This window comes from Acipenser ruthenus, chromosome 35 (assembly GCF_902713425.1).
Source record: "Acipenser ruthenus chromosome 35, fAciRut3.2 maternal haplotype, whole genome shotgun sequence".
NCBI lineage: Eukaryota > Metazoa > Chordata > Actinopteri > Acipenseriformes > Acipenseridae > Acipenser > Acipenser ruthenus.
This window is the reverse complement of record NC_081223.1, coordinates 8,821,197-8,837,498: the sequence shown is the minus strand read 5'-3', so window position 1 is coordinate 8,837,498 and position 16,302 is coordinate 8,821,197. Positions and strand designations below refer to the sequence as shown.

The 16,302-nt window shown below is 41.1% G+C and overlaps 1 protein-coding gene across 1 annotated transcript; it reads left to right on the top strand.

The window, feature by feature from the left end:
• Positions 1-2,377: 2,377 nt before the first annotated feature.
• LOC131705301 (protein mab-21-like 3) lies at positions 2,378-16,302 on the top strand. The gene is made up of 4 exons (XM_059007713.1): positions 2,378-2,973; positions 4,395-4,620; positions 6,932-7,079; positions 14,672-16,302. The coding sequence occupies exons 1-4, from the start codon at positions 2,439-2,441 to the stop codon at positions 15,032-15,034; spliced, it is 1,272 nt and encodes a 423-aa protein (XP_058863696.1). The 5' UTR covers positions 2,378-2,438; the 3' UTR covers positions 15,035-16,302.

Sequence of the window (16,302 nt, the reverse complement as noted above, 5' to 3'; positions counted from 1 at the left end):
ATCTCAATATGCATACAGTTCAATTGTTTTAAAAAATAAACATCATTCTGTTAGTATATAGAATGTGTTGCTGATGAAGTGGAATCATTGAAGTGGAATCAATAATACAATTTGAAGTTAAATATGCAATTTATATATATATATATATATATATATATATATATATATATATATATATATATATATATACATTTACTGAAAGAGAAGTAAAATGTTTTGGTTTACTTTATTTTCAGCTTGTATTTAAGTATCAGAAAATGAACAATGTTCAGCTGCAGTCCTGCTGAGGGAGGTTTTTGTACGGGTGTGTAGCACTGTGTGAACACTCTGCTAGTGCTGGGGTTGTGTAAACTCTGACAGTAGTAATCTCCTGCATCTTCAGCCTGGACTCCACGGATGGTCAGAGTAAAGTCAGTCCCAGATCCACTGCCAATTAAACGAGTTGGGATCCCAGACTGAAGGGTACTTGCCCATTATATCAGCTGTTTGGGAGCTTCTCCAGGTTTTGGTACCAGGCTAGGTGGTCATTATTGTACACTGCACTGCTGACTTTACAGTTCAGAGCAACTGTGTCTCCTGGGAGAACAGGTTTCACTGCTGGAGTCTGAGTCACAGTATACTGTCCACTGGATTCTGAAAATAATAAATAACCATAAAGAAAAAATAGTCATGATTTAATTAATTATGAAAACACATTAAATGGCAAGACCTTAGCTTTTCTTTTTTTTGCCTGTTTTACTTTTGACACTTTTGTAAATTATCCAACAAACAGATATTTTTTGTAAATGCATTTTTCTAAATTATTCTTACCCTGAGTGCAGATGACAGGTGCCCAGATGAAGATGCTGATGAAAGCCATTGTTGTTGTGGATTCTGTTGCAGGCAGGGCTCGCGCCTCACACCATCTCTGACTGTCAGCACCCAGCGTCAGGCAGTCTAGCGGCAGAAAATCAATGCAGCTGCGCTGTTTCTAAAAAAAAAATATGCATTCATGTCCAGAATATCCTGACTCCTGAATTCCTCTGATTTTATGTTTCCAATCTCGGGATTTCTGTATCAAAAAAAGGTCCGGAAATCCGGGACTGGATTCCCTAATTATTATCCATAGATTTCCTTTGTTTACAGATAAAAAGATGATGCAGCTAGCTGTTTTTCTTTTAAGTTTCATTAATTCTTTAAGAAGTTATATTAAAACGCAACTCAAACTAAACATGCAGTAATTATCAACATTGACCACAAGAGGGAGCCTGTTGTCCATAATGTAGTAGCAGTGACTTATTCTCTCTTTGATTTCATCCCCAGCAGTTATTAAAAGCTTTACTGACATACTGATATACACATTGCTGCATCTTATAATATCAAATAAACACATTAAATACAAATAAAATAACTTTTACATTGATGTGTATTTCACTTGAGGGGCTTGAAGGATATATTAGGTGGCATATTATGCCTTTAGCTTTTGAACGCAGCTGAAAATGCCTTAAACATCACAGACTGCAGTTCCTAACATTGCCCACAACAGTGAGGAACTACCAGCATCAAAGTGTAAGGACCTCATTTATCACACAGCGGTACTGTGTTAACACACAGTGAGGCTCTGTACCGTGTGCTACTGTGTACACCTGCTGCATTCACCAAGCAGTGAAGAGCAACCTGACCCATGGTGAACAATGCGAAGGAAAAGTACTGCATGCAGGTCATTTCAATATAATTCATGATGTTAATGGATGGTAAATGTATGCACATTACATCAAAAATACCGCGAGGGAGGGATTTGATATTCAAGACATTATTCACTGAAGGGTGCTAAAATGTTTGAGTCCTCGGAACGTGTTCAAATACCGTGTTTGTAAAGCAGGCGGTATGAACTATCACAACATTCAATAAATAGGGCAGCCCACTGTGTATATATATTTTAAATGTAGCGACTTTTATTCTAGCGTTTTTCACCTACAAATGTGTTTTTTGCATGATGTGCTTTTGCACTGCACTCTGTAGCTTTAACAATTAATGTTTGTTTTGTGAAACTATTTGCTGTAATATGTCATATTTGAAATGATGTACTGCAGCAGCTTTGAATTGTACTTCACCAGTCAGTAAATATATTATTGTTGATTCTTAGCGTCACTGTGTGCTGTGTAAACGTAATCGACCTACCTAATGTTAAAAACACTGCCTCTGCAATCATGCCTGTAATCACTTTACAACAACTCTTATCTGTAATATGATACTCTGTAATGTGATACTCTGTAATATGATATTTTGTACTGTGATATTTTGTAACAATTGTAAGTCAAAGCTGAATAATTTGGTAGAGTTTTAACCACAGCCATACAGACAAAAGGGGAGGGGTTTCAAGTTATAATCAGGAAATGTTTCAAAAGTGACCTTTACTCTAACAAGGTCTGCTAACAAAGCAGATATCCACGACTAAAATGGGTCTAGAAGAATTTCAAAGCTTCCCGAATTTTTGTGAGCACTTGAAAGACCTCAAAAGTCTAACATTGAAGGAACGTTTGCTGCAAGTTTTCTTGGAGGAAGATGTGATGATTGCAAAAGACGAAATGCAGAGAAACTTGGACTGGGTGAAAGAGGATGTGAACGACATACTGCTCAAGCTAAAGGAGTCACAGGAGCAGGAAAAGATAAAGGAACTGGAGATAATGGCGGAACGGCTGGGGTTGGAGGAGTCAGACATGCTTTCCTTAAATAGAGAGAAGAAAGATATACGATTCTCCTCTGGCTTTCTGATTTCACAGAACTACATGAGGACCCCAACAGTGGACAACCCCAACGAGTTAGACTGTTTGGTTCCTATAATAATTGCAGAGAACGTGGAACACTTCTACACAGAGGGCACGGTTTTTCTGGCCTCGCAGTCTGATACCGTTGCATTCTCTTTCATTGTTCTGAATCCAAGAGAAGTTCATAAAGTTTTTGAAGAACACGTGCTGTCAGCTACGTCAAAGAGTTAAGTACAGTGTGAATGGAGGGGGTTCAGTACAGTGTGAAAGGAGGTGGTTCAGTACAGTGTGTATGGAGGGGGTTCAGTACAGTGTGAATGGAGGTGGTTCAGTACAGTGTGAATGGAGGGGGTTCAGTACAGTGTGAATGGAGGGGGTTCAGTACAGTGTGAATGGAGGGGGTTCAGTACAGTGTGAATGGAGGGGGTTCAGTACAGTGTGAATGGAGGGGGTTCAGTACAGTGTGAATGGAGGGGGTTCAGTACAGTGTGAATGGAGGGGGTTCAGTACATTTAACTTACCATTCAAACTGTGATTGTAGCAAATGTAAATGTCCATGAAAACAACATAGTGCTTGTTTTTAATGTATTTTAAACAAAATGCTTTCGTGAAGCCTGCTTAGTCATTCAGTCTCCTTTGGCTTGAATAAATAATGCTTTGCTTTGCTAAAACTAAAATGTTCCTAGTACAATTGTCCGTACTTGCTTTGAAATCTGCCTCACCTCTGTGTGGATACATTTGTCGGTACAGTAATGTTGCCTTGTGGAGCGCTTTATCAAAATCAGCAGCAGCTGCAACTCTGCGTTGGATACACCGATTGTAATGCTCTGGTGTCTTCCGTCTCCTTTACAATTTCTTTTACCTGGCTCTTTTTTAATATCAATGATAATTTCCCAATACCATATTCCCATTTCTGAGGATGATGCCGCTGTCAAGTGTTAAATATTTTCAATGTGTTCTTTCAGTAGTGTGTGCGTTTCCGGTTCGGGTGTAGGGTTGAGCGGTCAGTCATGAATGTGATGCTCTGACTTCCTACTGTAGATGTTGTTGATCTGGGTGGATATGGGTTCACGGGTCCTTTTAAACATTTCAAACTTTTTAAAAATGTTAAAGGTGAAGGAATTTAACAAATAAAGTGCACGTGAAAACTATACAGGCTCAGGTTTAGAGAAAGAAAAACTATGAAGTTTAGTATAAAACATTATGTTATCTTTGTTGTGTCAAGCGTTGTGTATCAAAGCATTGTATTTTTAACTTATTGCTGACTCTGTATCACACACCGACAGTTCCAAACTTGCTATCTCCGACAGTTTTAACCCGGCACTTATCCTGATGGTTTTTTTCGCACTTTTCTGAGGGTTTCCAACAGTCGGAATGGGTGTAATTGACATAAAGATGTCGGAAACACGGTTGTGCATTTAAATAAAAACCTGTATGTAAATGGCGCTGATGACTTAAAAATGCTTTTAAGTCATCAGCAGTTCTGAAAACAGCAGATCCCGAGGAACAAGGCAATACTTCAGCAAGAACCATAAAAAGGAAGGGGGGTGTAAAAAGCCAATTTACCTTGGCATTTGAAGCGTGCAGCTGTGGAAACATGATATCTTCATCAAGAAACTAGATTTTCTTTTTTTCTTCTTTTTTCAGGACCCATTGATGTGTATCGCTCGAAACCAAATTCTCCTTCAGTATCTGTGACTCTTAAGAGAAGAACTGAAAAGCTTCATGTTGACCTGGTTCCTGTCCTTCAGATTCCTTTCAGTGAATACAAACACATTGACTGGCCAAGAGCAAAGACACGCTGGCCATCACAGGAGCTGATTGCAAAAAGCAAAGAGACTGGAATTGATCTGGTCGCTAAGGAAGTCTGGAGGTAGGGTTAAGTAGGGTTTCAACCAGGGGTACTTCTAAGAGTCATAGGGGTACACAGGAGGACTCAGAAACACAACAGTAAAAATGAAAGTAAAATAAATGAATGATCTTGAATTGATTTTTAACTGTATTATATATTATCTTTAAATCACTCTGCATTAGTGTTTCATTTTGTTTAGCAGCTGGCAGTTTACAGTGTGACTGTAGTTTCAAAGTGATCATCCTGTACATATGCATGGTCTGTATTGAGCCTGTTCTGATTAGGTGAATTGCTGAATTGTTTTCAGTGTTTGAGAGATTAAATACACATTATCCTGTGTATCGTTTCTACATGTGCAAAAGAAAAATGAAGGAAGGAAACACAAGAGCCTGCAGAAAGTGTAAAGCAACAGAAAGTTATAGAGCCCCTTTGGATCAGTTATGTTGGCGTTAATAAAAAGTTTATCATCATTAGTTTTTATAGTTTTATTTTGAGGTTAATGTTTTTGGTCTTGTAAACATTTTAAATTGCAAGCATAATTATGCTGAGTTGGGAAGTAAATGGTAATGTGATAAGCATTTACTGTGCAGACTATTTTGGATTATTTATTATATAATTGCAGAGTAGAAAGTTAATGGGTGTGTTTCTGAAGAGATTCCCAAATACTGACTTTTGATTTTGTGCATCCAAAGACTTAATTTAATAATTACTGTTTGGTATTCTGTCCTAAACCAGCTGTTTGTCATTCCCAAACTGTTGTGACAAATTATGTATTAAAGAAACAGAAACAAATATTGAATTTGTTAATCAGATTACTCTGCCTTTTATTGTAAATGTGGTACCATTGAGCAGAGTGCACATGTTCAAAGGGAACTTGAGCTGAAACCACCAGTTCAGTTCAGTTTAACAATCAGACAGAAGGGGTTCAGTTTAAAAATCAGACAGACAGGGTTCAGTTTAAAAATCAGACAGACAGGGTTCAGTTTAAAAATCAGACAGAAGGGGTTCAGTTTAAAAATCAGACAGAAGGGGTTCAGTTTAACAATCAGACAGAAGGGGTTCAGTTTAAAAATCAGACAGAAGGGGTTCAGTTTAACAATCAGACAGACAGGGTTCAGTTTAAAAATCAGACAGACAGGGTTCAGTTAAAAAATCAGACAGAAGGGGTTCAGTTTAAAAATCAGACAGAAGGGGTTCAGTTTAAAAATCAGACAGACAGGGTTCAGTTAAAAAATCAGACAGAAGGGGTTCAGTTTAAAAATCAGACAGAAGGGGTTCAGTTTAAAAATCAGACAGAAGGGGTTCAGTTTAAAAATCAGACAGAAGGGGTTCAGTTTAAAAATCAGACAGAAGGGGTTCAGTTTAAAAATCAGACAGAAGGGGTTCAGTTTAAAAATCAGACAGAAGGGGTTCAGTTTAACAATCAGACAGAAGGGGTTCAGTTTAACAATCAGACAGAAGGGGTTCAGTTTTAAAAACATTTTTTAAGAATGCAGAATGACTAGGTCTGGGCTTTTATCACCTCATTTCCCCCACTCATTAAATGTCTTGGTATCCCTGATTAGATAATTGACTCCTCTTTAAATATACACCGTTTTGATAATCATGACTGTGTGGGATAAATGTTCTTCATTTTACCCTGACGGTGACTGCAAAGACAAAATACAATGTGGTGTCATTTCATTTATTGAGAATATCCGGTCCTGGTGATAGAGAAGGGTGTCACACTCATCCAACTGCCCTGAAACTTGGAAGTATTGTTAGCTTAACCCATTAAGTACATACATTTCTTTGAACAAATCTGAACACAAACAACCTACTGGCCTTTTGCAGCAAAATGCTACCTTTCTAAAAGTTCTCAGTCAGTAAGAAGTGTAAAATGACAGACATTTTATAACATATACTCCCAGTGTCCTATTTTGAGGACAGTCAAGTTAGACACCCCGTAATCAGAGCAGGGACATTTCATGCCGGCTATGAAGCTCAATTATTTTATATTGAGGCGTCATAAAAGCATCTGAAGGGATATATTTGCAGAATTAACACTTCCATTTAGACTTAACTTTTGCAGTTAACAAAACTATAGCAAAATAGTTAAAGAGAAAGAGCCAGTTAAAATGCTCTAAAAAAATGACAAAGTCGCCTGTCCTCAAATGAGGAAAATGTTACTTAATGGGTTAGGTCATTGAAAGCATCATATTCTGGGGACATAGGGGTCTGTCTGTCTGTCTGTCATGCTCACACTTTTGCATTAATCTGGATAATTGCTAATCAAAGTGTGATCAAACATGGCTAAATCCCCTCATTTTTAAATACTGCTTCTGTTTTGCAGGCCTACGTTCTCTCGTATTGAAAACATTCTTCTGGAAGATATTGACAGGGATGGAGGACGACGGAAGGATGCTTTGCAGATTTTACTGCGAGTTTTGCAGGAGCGATGGCAGGATTTCCACAAAACACTCAGCTCTTACCATTTGAAGGTAAACTATAATAATAATAATAATAATAATAATAATAATAATAATAATAATAATAATAATAATCTTTATTTTATAAAGCACCTAAATGCACGTATCTCAAAACACTGTACAAACACACACAGAAAAACACAGAGAACCATATATACATACAGCATATTAAGAATATACATAATATAAAAATAAATTACACTAATCAAAAACCAAATCATGATAAAAATGCCTGAACGTAAAAATGTGTCTTTAACTGTTTTTTTAAAGCATCAATGGTCTTAGCATCCCTTATAGATTGAGGAAGGTCGTTCCAAAGTTTCAATAGCGGCAAAAAGCCCTATTGCCCATGGAGCGAAGCTTAGTTTTGGGTATTGCCAATAAACCTGAGGATGAAGAACGTAGATTACATACGGGTGTGTAACCTGTAAGCAATTCAGCAATGTAATCTGGAGCTAAACCCTTCAGAGCGTTCAATAGGTTAACAACAGTATTTTAAAATCAATCCTGCTTTCAACCGGCAACCAGTGCAGAGAAGCAAGAACTAGTATAATATGGACACCCAGTTTAGTGCCAGTTAAAATGTGAGCAGCGGAGTTCTGAATATATTGTAGCCTGCTGACAGCAGCCTTGGAGACACCTGCAAACAACATGTTGCAATAATCGAGCTGGGAAGAAACAAAGGCATGAACTAGCCTCTCTGCATCAGGCACAGACAACATAGGGTGCAGACAGGCAATGTTACGAAGGTGAAAAAAGGACACCTTGGTGACATTGCGGATATGCGACTCAATAGTAAAGCTAGGGTCAAAGACCACACCAAAATTCCTAACTGCAGAGCTAGATTTATCTTCAAGCCCATCGATCACTATGGTAAAAGAGTCAAAAGTATTTATAAATCTGCGGTTGTCATCTTTTGACACACAAAGCCACTGAACACCACTCCTATACCTTGTAGTTGAAAAACTTTACACCTTGTAAACTCAGTGAATGCAATGTACACAGAAGCACTTCCTGTATAGCTTGCGTTCTTCATTAGCGGTGCTTGATTCTGAGGAGAGCACAAAATCCAGCCCTGCGTTCAATAGCAGAGCGCTCTCTCGTGGCGCCCCGTAACATAAGCTAGCACTATTGAACATCTGTTAGGACCGAGCAGTTTCACAATAGCAGCAAGAAATCACTGAGTATTAGAACATTGCTTTAAGTGAGTTTTGCAATTAAAAAAATGTAATTACTACTACTGTAGTTACTGAAACTTGTTTTGGTTTAACATCTTGATGTGCGAGTCAGATTTGTCAAGTTATAAATAGTCCATGTTTTCTTTTCTAATACAATCGTCACTTTAAAAAAAAATGCCATAATCACTTTTAAAAAGTTAAAATGACAACCAAAATATCACTTATCACATATGTGTTGGTCATACAAATCCATATTGAAAAAAATCAGTTTGCAGCCACTGCACTGATAATACAGGTCGGTCATTTTGAACATCCAGTGAGGGAGCTCTGAGCTCAACTCGCTGCTGTTACGAAGCTCTCTTGGCGTGCAGCTCATTCAATAGAAAGAGCCACGTAACACTCCAGCGAGGCAGCTCTGAGCTCAACTCGCTGCTGTTACGAAGCTCTCTCGGCGTGCAGCTCATTCAATAGAAAGAGCCACGTAACTCTCCAGCGAGGCAGCTCTGAGCTCAACTCGCTGCTGTTACGAAGCTCTCTCGGCATGCAGCTCATTCAATAGAGAGAGCCACGTAACGCTCCAGCAAGGCAGCTCTGAGCTCAACTCGCTGCTGTTACGAAGCGCTCTCAGTGTGCAGCTCGTTCAATAGAGAGAGCCACGTAACGCTCCAGCGAGGCAGCTCTGAGCTCAACTCGCTGCTGTTACGAAGCTCTCTCAGTGTGCAGCTCGTTCAATAGAGAGAGCCACGTAACGCTCCAGCGAGGCAGCTCTGAGCTCAACTCGCTGAGGTTACGAAGCGCTCTCAGTGTGCAGCTCGTTCAATAGAGAGAGCCACGTAACTCTCTGGAGCGCTCTGCCTATTGAACACACTCCAGGTACTATGATAATTCACTCCCCTTTTGGACTATTTGTTCATTTTCCCAATTGAAGTGCTTCTTGTGTGTCTCTCTGGTTCCAGACCCAGAGGGCTTCCTGTGTGTCTCTGATTCCAGACATAGAGGGCTTTCTGTGTGTCTCTGATTCCAGACCCAGGGGGCTTCCTGTGTGTCTCTCTGATTCCAGACCCAGAGGGCTTCCTGTGTGTCTCTGATTCCAGACATAGAGGGCTTTCTGTGTGTCTTTGATTCCAGACCCAGGGGGCTTCCTTTGTGTCTCTCTGATTCCAGACCCAGAGGGCTTCCTGTGTGTCTCTGATTCCAGACCCAGAGGGCTTCCTGTGTGTTTCTCTGATTCCAGACCCAGAGGGCTTCCTGTGTGTCTCTGATTCCAGAGCCAGAGGGCTTCCTGTGTGTCTCTGATTTCAGACCCAGAGGGCTTCCTGTGTGTCTCTGATTCCAGACCCATGGGGCTTCCTGTGTGTCTCTGATTCCAGTCCCGGAGGGCTTCCTGTGTGTCTCTCTGACTCCAGTCCGGCAGGGCGGCTGTTAGACATGATCGACACCTAGTGATGAGTGATTAATCAAAAATACGGTTAATTTCTTATTATTAAATTAAACACCGAAACTGACTTCGAACGATTAATAAACTGCACAATTTGTAATTATTATTATACTATAAAACTTCACTTCTTTATGGTCACTCATCATAAAAGTTACTTCCGCATCCCAGCCACTTTGGATTCCAGTGGTTCACGTCAGGCAGCCACTGAAGCTGCTCTCACTCTGGGATCTTTAGTCAAGGGAACCTCGAGACCCACCCTCCTGTAAAGCTCCCATAATGCATACAAAACAGCGTCACAAACATAAACATACACTACGCCAACCAGCACCTGCTTCAAGATTCTGCCATCAACTCTCATAGCCAGTCATATACCAGCTGGCACAATCATGCCACATCCAGCAGCATCCAACTGATGTTCACCTAACCACTCTGTCTCAGCCTTCAGAGCAGCCCCTCCTACCAGCGCAGCCATGCAGAGCGCAGCTTCCAAAATCTTCATGCACATCAGGCTCCAGCTAGCCTCAGCATTCACGTCAGGCTCCCAGCTAGCCTCAGCATTCACGTCAGGCTCCAGCTAGCCTCAGCATTCACGTCAGGCTCCAGCTAGCCTCAGTATTCACGTCAGGCTCATAGCTAGCCTCAGCAATCACGTCACGCTCCCAGCTAGCCTCAGCATTCACGTCAGGCTCATAGCTAGCCTCAGCATTCACATCAGGCTCCAGCTAGCCTCAGCATTCACGTAAGGCTCCAGCTAGTCTCAGCATTCACGTCAGGCTCCCAGCTAGCCTCAGCAGTCATGTCAGGCTCCCAGCCAGCCTCAGCATCCACTCCTGACTCACTCTACCAAAGTCGGTGGCTCCGCCCCACCTACGAAGAGGTCCTTCTCCAGCACAGCCTCATAGTCCTTAGCTGCTAAGCATCTCTGCCTCACCTTTCAACCCTGCTCCTTCCACCTGCCCAGCCACGCAGCTCGCAGCCGCACTCCATCTGCAGCACTCTGCTCAACCTCAATCTGCCGTTGAAGCAGCATTGTCCAGCAACTCAGCCGCGCATCCCACAGCAGTTATCGATGGAAGCTCTGCCTAATCAACTCAATCCATCAGGAGAGCCGCAGCCTCAGCTGACCTCACCATCCTCCATCACGACATCTCCAGACACCAGATTGGAAGCAAGGAAGGACGTAAAAATGTGGACAACTCTACTGCAGCACTGGAATGGGCTATCTGTGTTCCACGAGGATTGCATAGCTGCAGATCTCACTCGGCTTGCTCTTTCCCCCTGAAATAGCAATTCTATCACCAGAACAGAAATCCACTACATTTTTTGGAATTGTACCCAATATTTGCTGCTGCTTTCATCTGGGGCATTTCATGGTCTAGAAAATCATTTCTGTTCTATAGCGACAATTCAGCCACAGTCCAAATAATCAAAAAAGGGATCGGTACCAGTCATCATAAAATTACTGTGAAGGCTCATCTGTCGCAAACAAACAAACAATTTCTTAATTTAAGCCAGGCATGAGCCTGGTGCCTCTAATAATGCTGCCGATGTTCTCCCGTTGACAGATCTCCAAATTCTCTCCTCCTTCTCACCCTCCGGATCAAGCAACATCAGCTCTCCGTTCACTCTTCAAAGCACTGGCCGTTCCCCTGTCGGAATAAAAAAAAAAACTATAGGACCAGTTACTACTATAGAATTCCTTGGGATCTCATTTCATTATCCTTCTACATTCCTCAAAAAACTGATCAGCTTTATCAAAGACGGTTCATCCAAATATCAAAAATCAATTCTCCAATATGTCCCTATTCCTCCATGCTCAGTTGTCTTCAGTTCTGGTCACCTCGTGACAAAAAGGATATTGAAATATAGAAAGAGTGCAAAGAAGAGCAACCAGAATTATCCCGGGTTTAAAAGGCATGTCGTATGCAGACAGGCTAAAAGAATTGAATCTATTCAGTCTTGAACAAAGAAGACTACACGGCGATCTGATTCAAACATTCAAAATCCTAAAAGGTATAGACAATGTCGACCCAGGGGACCTGAAAAAAGAAATAAGGACCTGAAAAAAGAAACAAGGACCAGGGGTCACAAGTGGAGATTAGATAAAGGGGCATTCAGAACAGAAAATAGGAGGCACTTTTTTACACAGAGAATTGTGAGGGTCTGGAAACAACTCCCCAGCAATGTTATTGAAGCTGACACCCTGGGATCCTTCAAGATGCTACTTGATAAGATTCTGGGATCAATAAGCTACTAACAACCAAACGAGCAAGATGGGCTGAATGGCCTCCTCTCGTTTGTAAACTTTCTTATGTTCTTATGTTCTCAAATATATTTCCTGCAAGAGCCCTTTCCTTCCGGCAGACCCTCTATTTATCGATTCTTCCTGAACAATCATAATGAGACTTTGGTTAACTAGTTATCTAGCCTCCCTCATATCTTGATGCTCTAGACAAGCGGCCCGCTACAGCAGCAGCCCCTTCTGTCCCCAGCACTTCAAGCATTCTCCAGCCAGCAGAGGCTGAGGATCCTCAGTACAATCTATCCTCCGCTTCCACAGCTGCTCGGCCCACAACAGCCATCAGACGCTACTCTGTATCACCCCAACTAAGACGTTAAATCAGTGAGGGTCTCCAGATTCCATCATCTCATGCCAGCCGCAGCCCCTCACCCACTACAACCTCCTGTGTTCTACCAATTAATCATGGATTAAATGCATCTCTTTCTAGACTGCTACAATCAGCACAGAATTATGTGTCTGCAGCCCTGGCTCCTGCTACCAATTCATCATATCGTACTGCATGGAATGTGTACTCTCGATTCTGTGCTCAACAGCAGATAATCCCGGTGCAGTTCAACCACAACGGGATCCTGACATTCATTGTTCACCTCCGAGACAAGTACCATCTTTCTCCTTCATCCATTCGTTCCTATCTGTCCAGAATACAACACCACTACTGTCTTCAGTGGATCCCGTGACACACCCTCCTCTCCTTGCTTACTGTCTGTCTGACATTCCAAGGAATGGAGAAATTCCTCACTCCTGTATTTCCCAACAGGTTGCCAATCACAATGGACATACTTTTCAAAGTGGTCTCCATCCTTCGTCGAGGATGCTTCAGTCCCTCAGAAGATATAGTAATTGAAGTTATCTGCATAACAGCATTCTTCAGATTCCTAAGATGCGATGAATTCACGGTATCGCCCCTTCCCGTCATCAGGAGTTTGAGCTAGAGACCTCTACTGCATCTCCTAGCACTCAAGAACCCCAATCAATGGGACCCTCTGTTCTCTAACTGCAAAAACCATCATCACAAGAAACTGGTTCTCCTCCTATCTGTCCTCTCTTATTGCTAAAGCAGGCTTGCCACAGCAATTCTTCACTCCACACTCCTTCAAAATTGAAGATGCATCTTCCGCTGCAAGAGCAGGCCTTAACCAACATACTATAAAATCTCTAGGTCGCTGGACATCGTCAGCAGTCGAATCATATATTCAAACAGTTCCCTCAGACGTTGTTGATGCCCAACAATCCCTTGTTAGCTTGCCTGGAGTGGGGGCACCCTCTCTGCAGGGACCACCAGAGGTTTCCACCTAAAGAAATTAAAAATAATGTTTTTTCCTCTCCACTGCGCAGATGGCTTTCCTTTAGGATGTCTAAAGTTATTCTGCTATGTCTTGTTTGTGTTTCATCCTAGAATGTCGTCAGGGTGCAGTCTTCTTTCCCCTCACAGGTTCGGGCTCTCTAGCGGGGGGCCGGGGGGCCATCTTTTGGGGGGGATAGTGATAACACTTCCTCTAGCCTTCTGTGGCATCCAGGCTTTCTAGCCAGCGAGACCCCCGGCCATAAATAATTCTGTCATGTTGCATCTCATGCTCTATAATGCTTTTATTCAATCTACCGTTACCGGTCTTTCCAGTCTTATTTATATAATTGTATACTAACCATATATATTTCCTATTCAGGGTACCCCTGAAGCTGATGCCAACCTAAAGTTGGGGTCTCTCTATCTCTATTCTTTTCCTTTTCAAGGGCACAATCGTGAGTCCATTCTGCCCGCCAAGACGGGTCATATATCCTCTTCCCCCTATGGGTTTGCATCCGCATCCAAGTCTCCGTCGCAGCTCTGCAGTGAGTAGGAGACTAACATTTTTTGTTTTCCAGGTCTCAGGGGTCATCAGACCAGCCTTCAGTCTGCAAGGTTCCCAATCGCGGGACTTGCTTTCCTATCATTCTTCCCCCTTCAAGTAAATGGCGCTCTTCAAGCTGCTATAAATCATTTCCCCTCACAGTGCACCGTGAATTAGAAATAAAAAATAATAAAACACTTAAACACTTTTTGTGACTTTTTTCCTCTGAAATGATGTTGTTAGAATAATGCTGTGCTGTTTATGCTACCATGGATTATTGTTTTGTTATTGATTGTTATTTATTGATGCTGTGTGTACATTGTTGTATATTTCCTTTGGACTGAGCTACGGTGTAAGCTGAAGACATATTTCCATTTTATGCTCTATTTAATGGGCAATAAAGCTTTTTTGAATTTTTGAATTTGAATAATTGATAATTGTAATCAGGATTATTTTCAAATATCGAATCAGTAATTGAATCGACATGTAAACGTGATAATCGCTCATCACTATCGATTACCTTTATCATAATGTGTGTTTATATATATACACAGAACTTTTAGGAATGTAATGGGCTGTATACCATTGATTCTTAACGAGATGATCTCTGCTTAAGATTTGGTTAGTACTGCCCTCCCTCTACATTAACAAAATAGGCTACTGTATTTTACAAAGAATTTGTTGATTGACAACAAGAATACTAAAGCAAAAAATAAAATAAAAGAAAACTACATTAAAAGACTTCTCGCTGCCCGTATTAAATTCTATTGTAATTGAAATGTATTTTGTTACACCACTTAAATGAAGTTTCAATGAAGGCTCAAAATATCAATCACTTCCTTTTCTTTTTGCTTCAGACAATCCTATTCTGGGCTTGTGAAAAACATCCTGAATTTACCAAGTGGGAAACGTTGGAGAAATCTTTGAACGTGCTTCTGGATGAATTAATTCGCCGGCTGGAGTCCAGGGCTGTACCGCACTACTTCCTGTCTGCAGTGAATCTGCTCAGGAGTACAGAACAGCTATCAGAGCTCCTGCTCCAGGTGACAGAGCTGAGAAGAGACCCCGTCACTTATTTGGAAATACAAAATGTGTTTGAATACAGTCCTCTAGATATCGGCAGGTATTGGTACTCAGTTATGAATTCCCAAATCCGACTTTATTCCCGGCAAATTAAATTTGGAGGTCACGTTTTTGTCTCCAGTGGACTTTTTGAATAGCTAATTATTCCATTTATATGTTTTCGTTATTTTTTTGTCATGGAACGTTTTTCATTGTGACGTTTTGCAATGCAAATACAATCTGTTGCTAAGATCACTGTGTATCATTTTAAACAAATGCGTATTTCACACATACTGAACAGCACTGTTAAAAGGTTTGGAAACATCAAGTGATTTATAGCAATACAGGGTGGAGATCGCATTGCCCATATTTCCTCATTCAGACCCCTTACTAAACACCCTGCTATCTCTGAATAGATAATCCTCTCCTCTTTAACAATATGCTAATATTTTAATGAGTAAGACCTCTCACAAGTAGACTGGTCCCCTGAAATGTTCTCCTTGTTCTAGGAAAGCAGCACAGCTGGGGGTGGGGAGTTTTGCTGCAGGATAACTTCACTCAGACTACCTTCTCATTAAATATCTTGGCATCCCTGAATAGAAAACCATCTCCTCTTTAAAAATATACTAAATATTTTAATGAGCAGTCTGTCCCACAAGTGCCGTGATCCCCAAATACGATCCTCTTACTAGCAGTGCGGACCGACTGGGCTTGGCATTGCGTCTTGGTTTCTGGCTACGGACTGCCAAGGCACGACCAGTCTTGACAGTCACCACTCAGGAACAAAAGCTTGGAGGGGCGGGAGGGAAGTGGAAAATCAAACAGACAGAAGGAGTGCTTGACCCAGGGCTTCAATAGGGAGGGTCATCGGTATATTGCTTGGTTAATTAAGGAGAAGCCCTTGCACCTGCCCCCTGAACAACACCGGTTACAAAACAATGCTGGTTTCATTACTGGACTGCTGTGCTGTATGATAAAATGTATGTTTCATCGGGGCAGGTATTTTCATAAAGACTGGGATACTGCTGTCCTAGAAAAAAGGAGAGCATTTCAGGGGACAATTCTACATGTGAGGTGTGTTTCTCATTAAAATATTTAGCATATGTTTACAGAGGAGACAATGATCTATTTAAAGATACCAAGATATTTATTAAGTAAGGCATCTGAGTGAGGAAAATAGGCAATACGACCATCCCCACAGTCCTGCTCTAAATCATGTGTTGTTTCCACACTTCTGAACTGCATTTCTGTGTATACGTAGAACCCTATCGTTTGTTTTTCCTTTTCTCATTTTTTCACGTGATGATAATATTACTATGAACTCGAATACTCTGTGGAGCTGGTGGGGGTTATGGGATGGTGTTGTTTGTTTGGTGTTTAATAAAAATAGAACTTAAATAAATAAACTTTTATTTGTAAAAATTTG

Excerpts from the sequence above, each read along its gene's own strand:
- LOC131705301 (XM_059007713.1), top strand. The coding sequence starts at position 2,439 with ATGGGTCTAGAAGAATTTCAAAGCTTCCCGAATTTTTGTGAGCACTTG. Across the intron at positions 2,974-4,394 it reads GCTGTCAGCTACGTCAAAGA|GACCCATTGATGTGTATCGC; the intron begins GTTAAGTACAGT and ends TTCTTTTTTCAG. Across the intron at positions 4,621-6,931 it reads GTCGCTAAGGAAGTCTGGAG|GCCTACGTTCTCTCGTATTG; the intron begins GTAGGGTTAAGT and ends TCTGTTTTGCAG.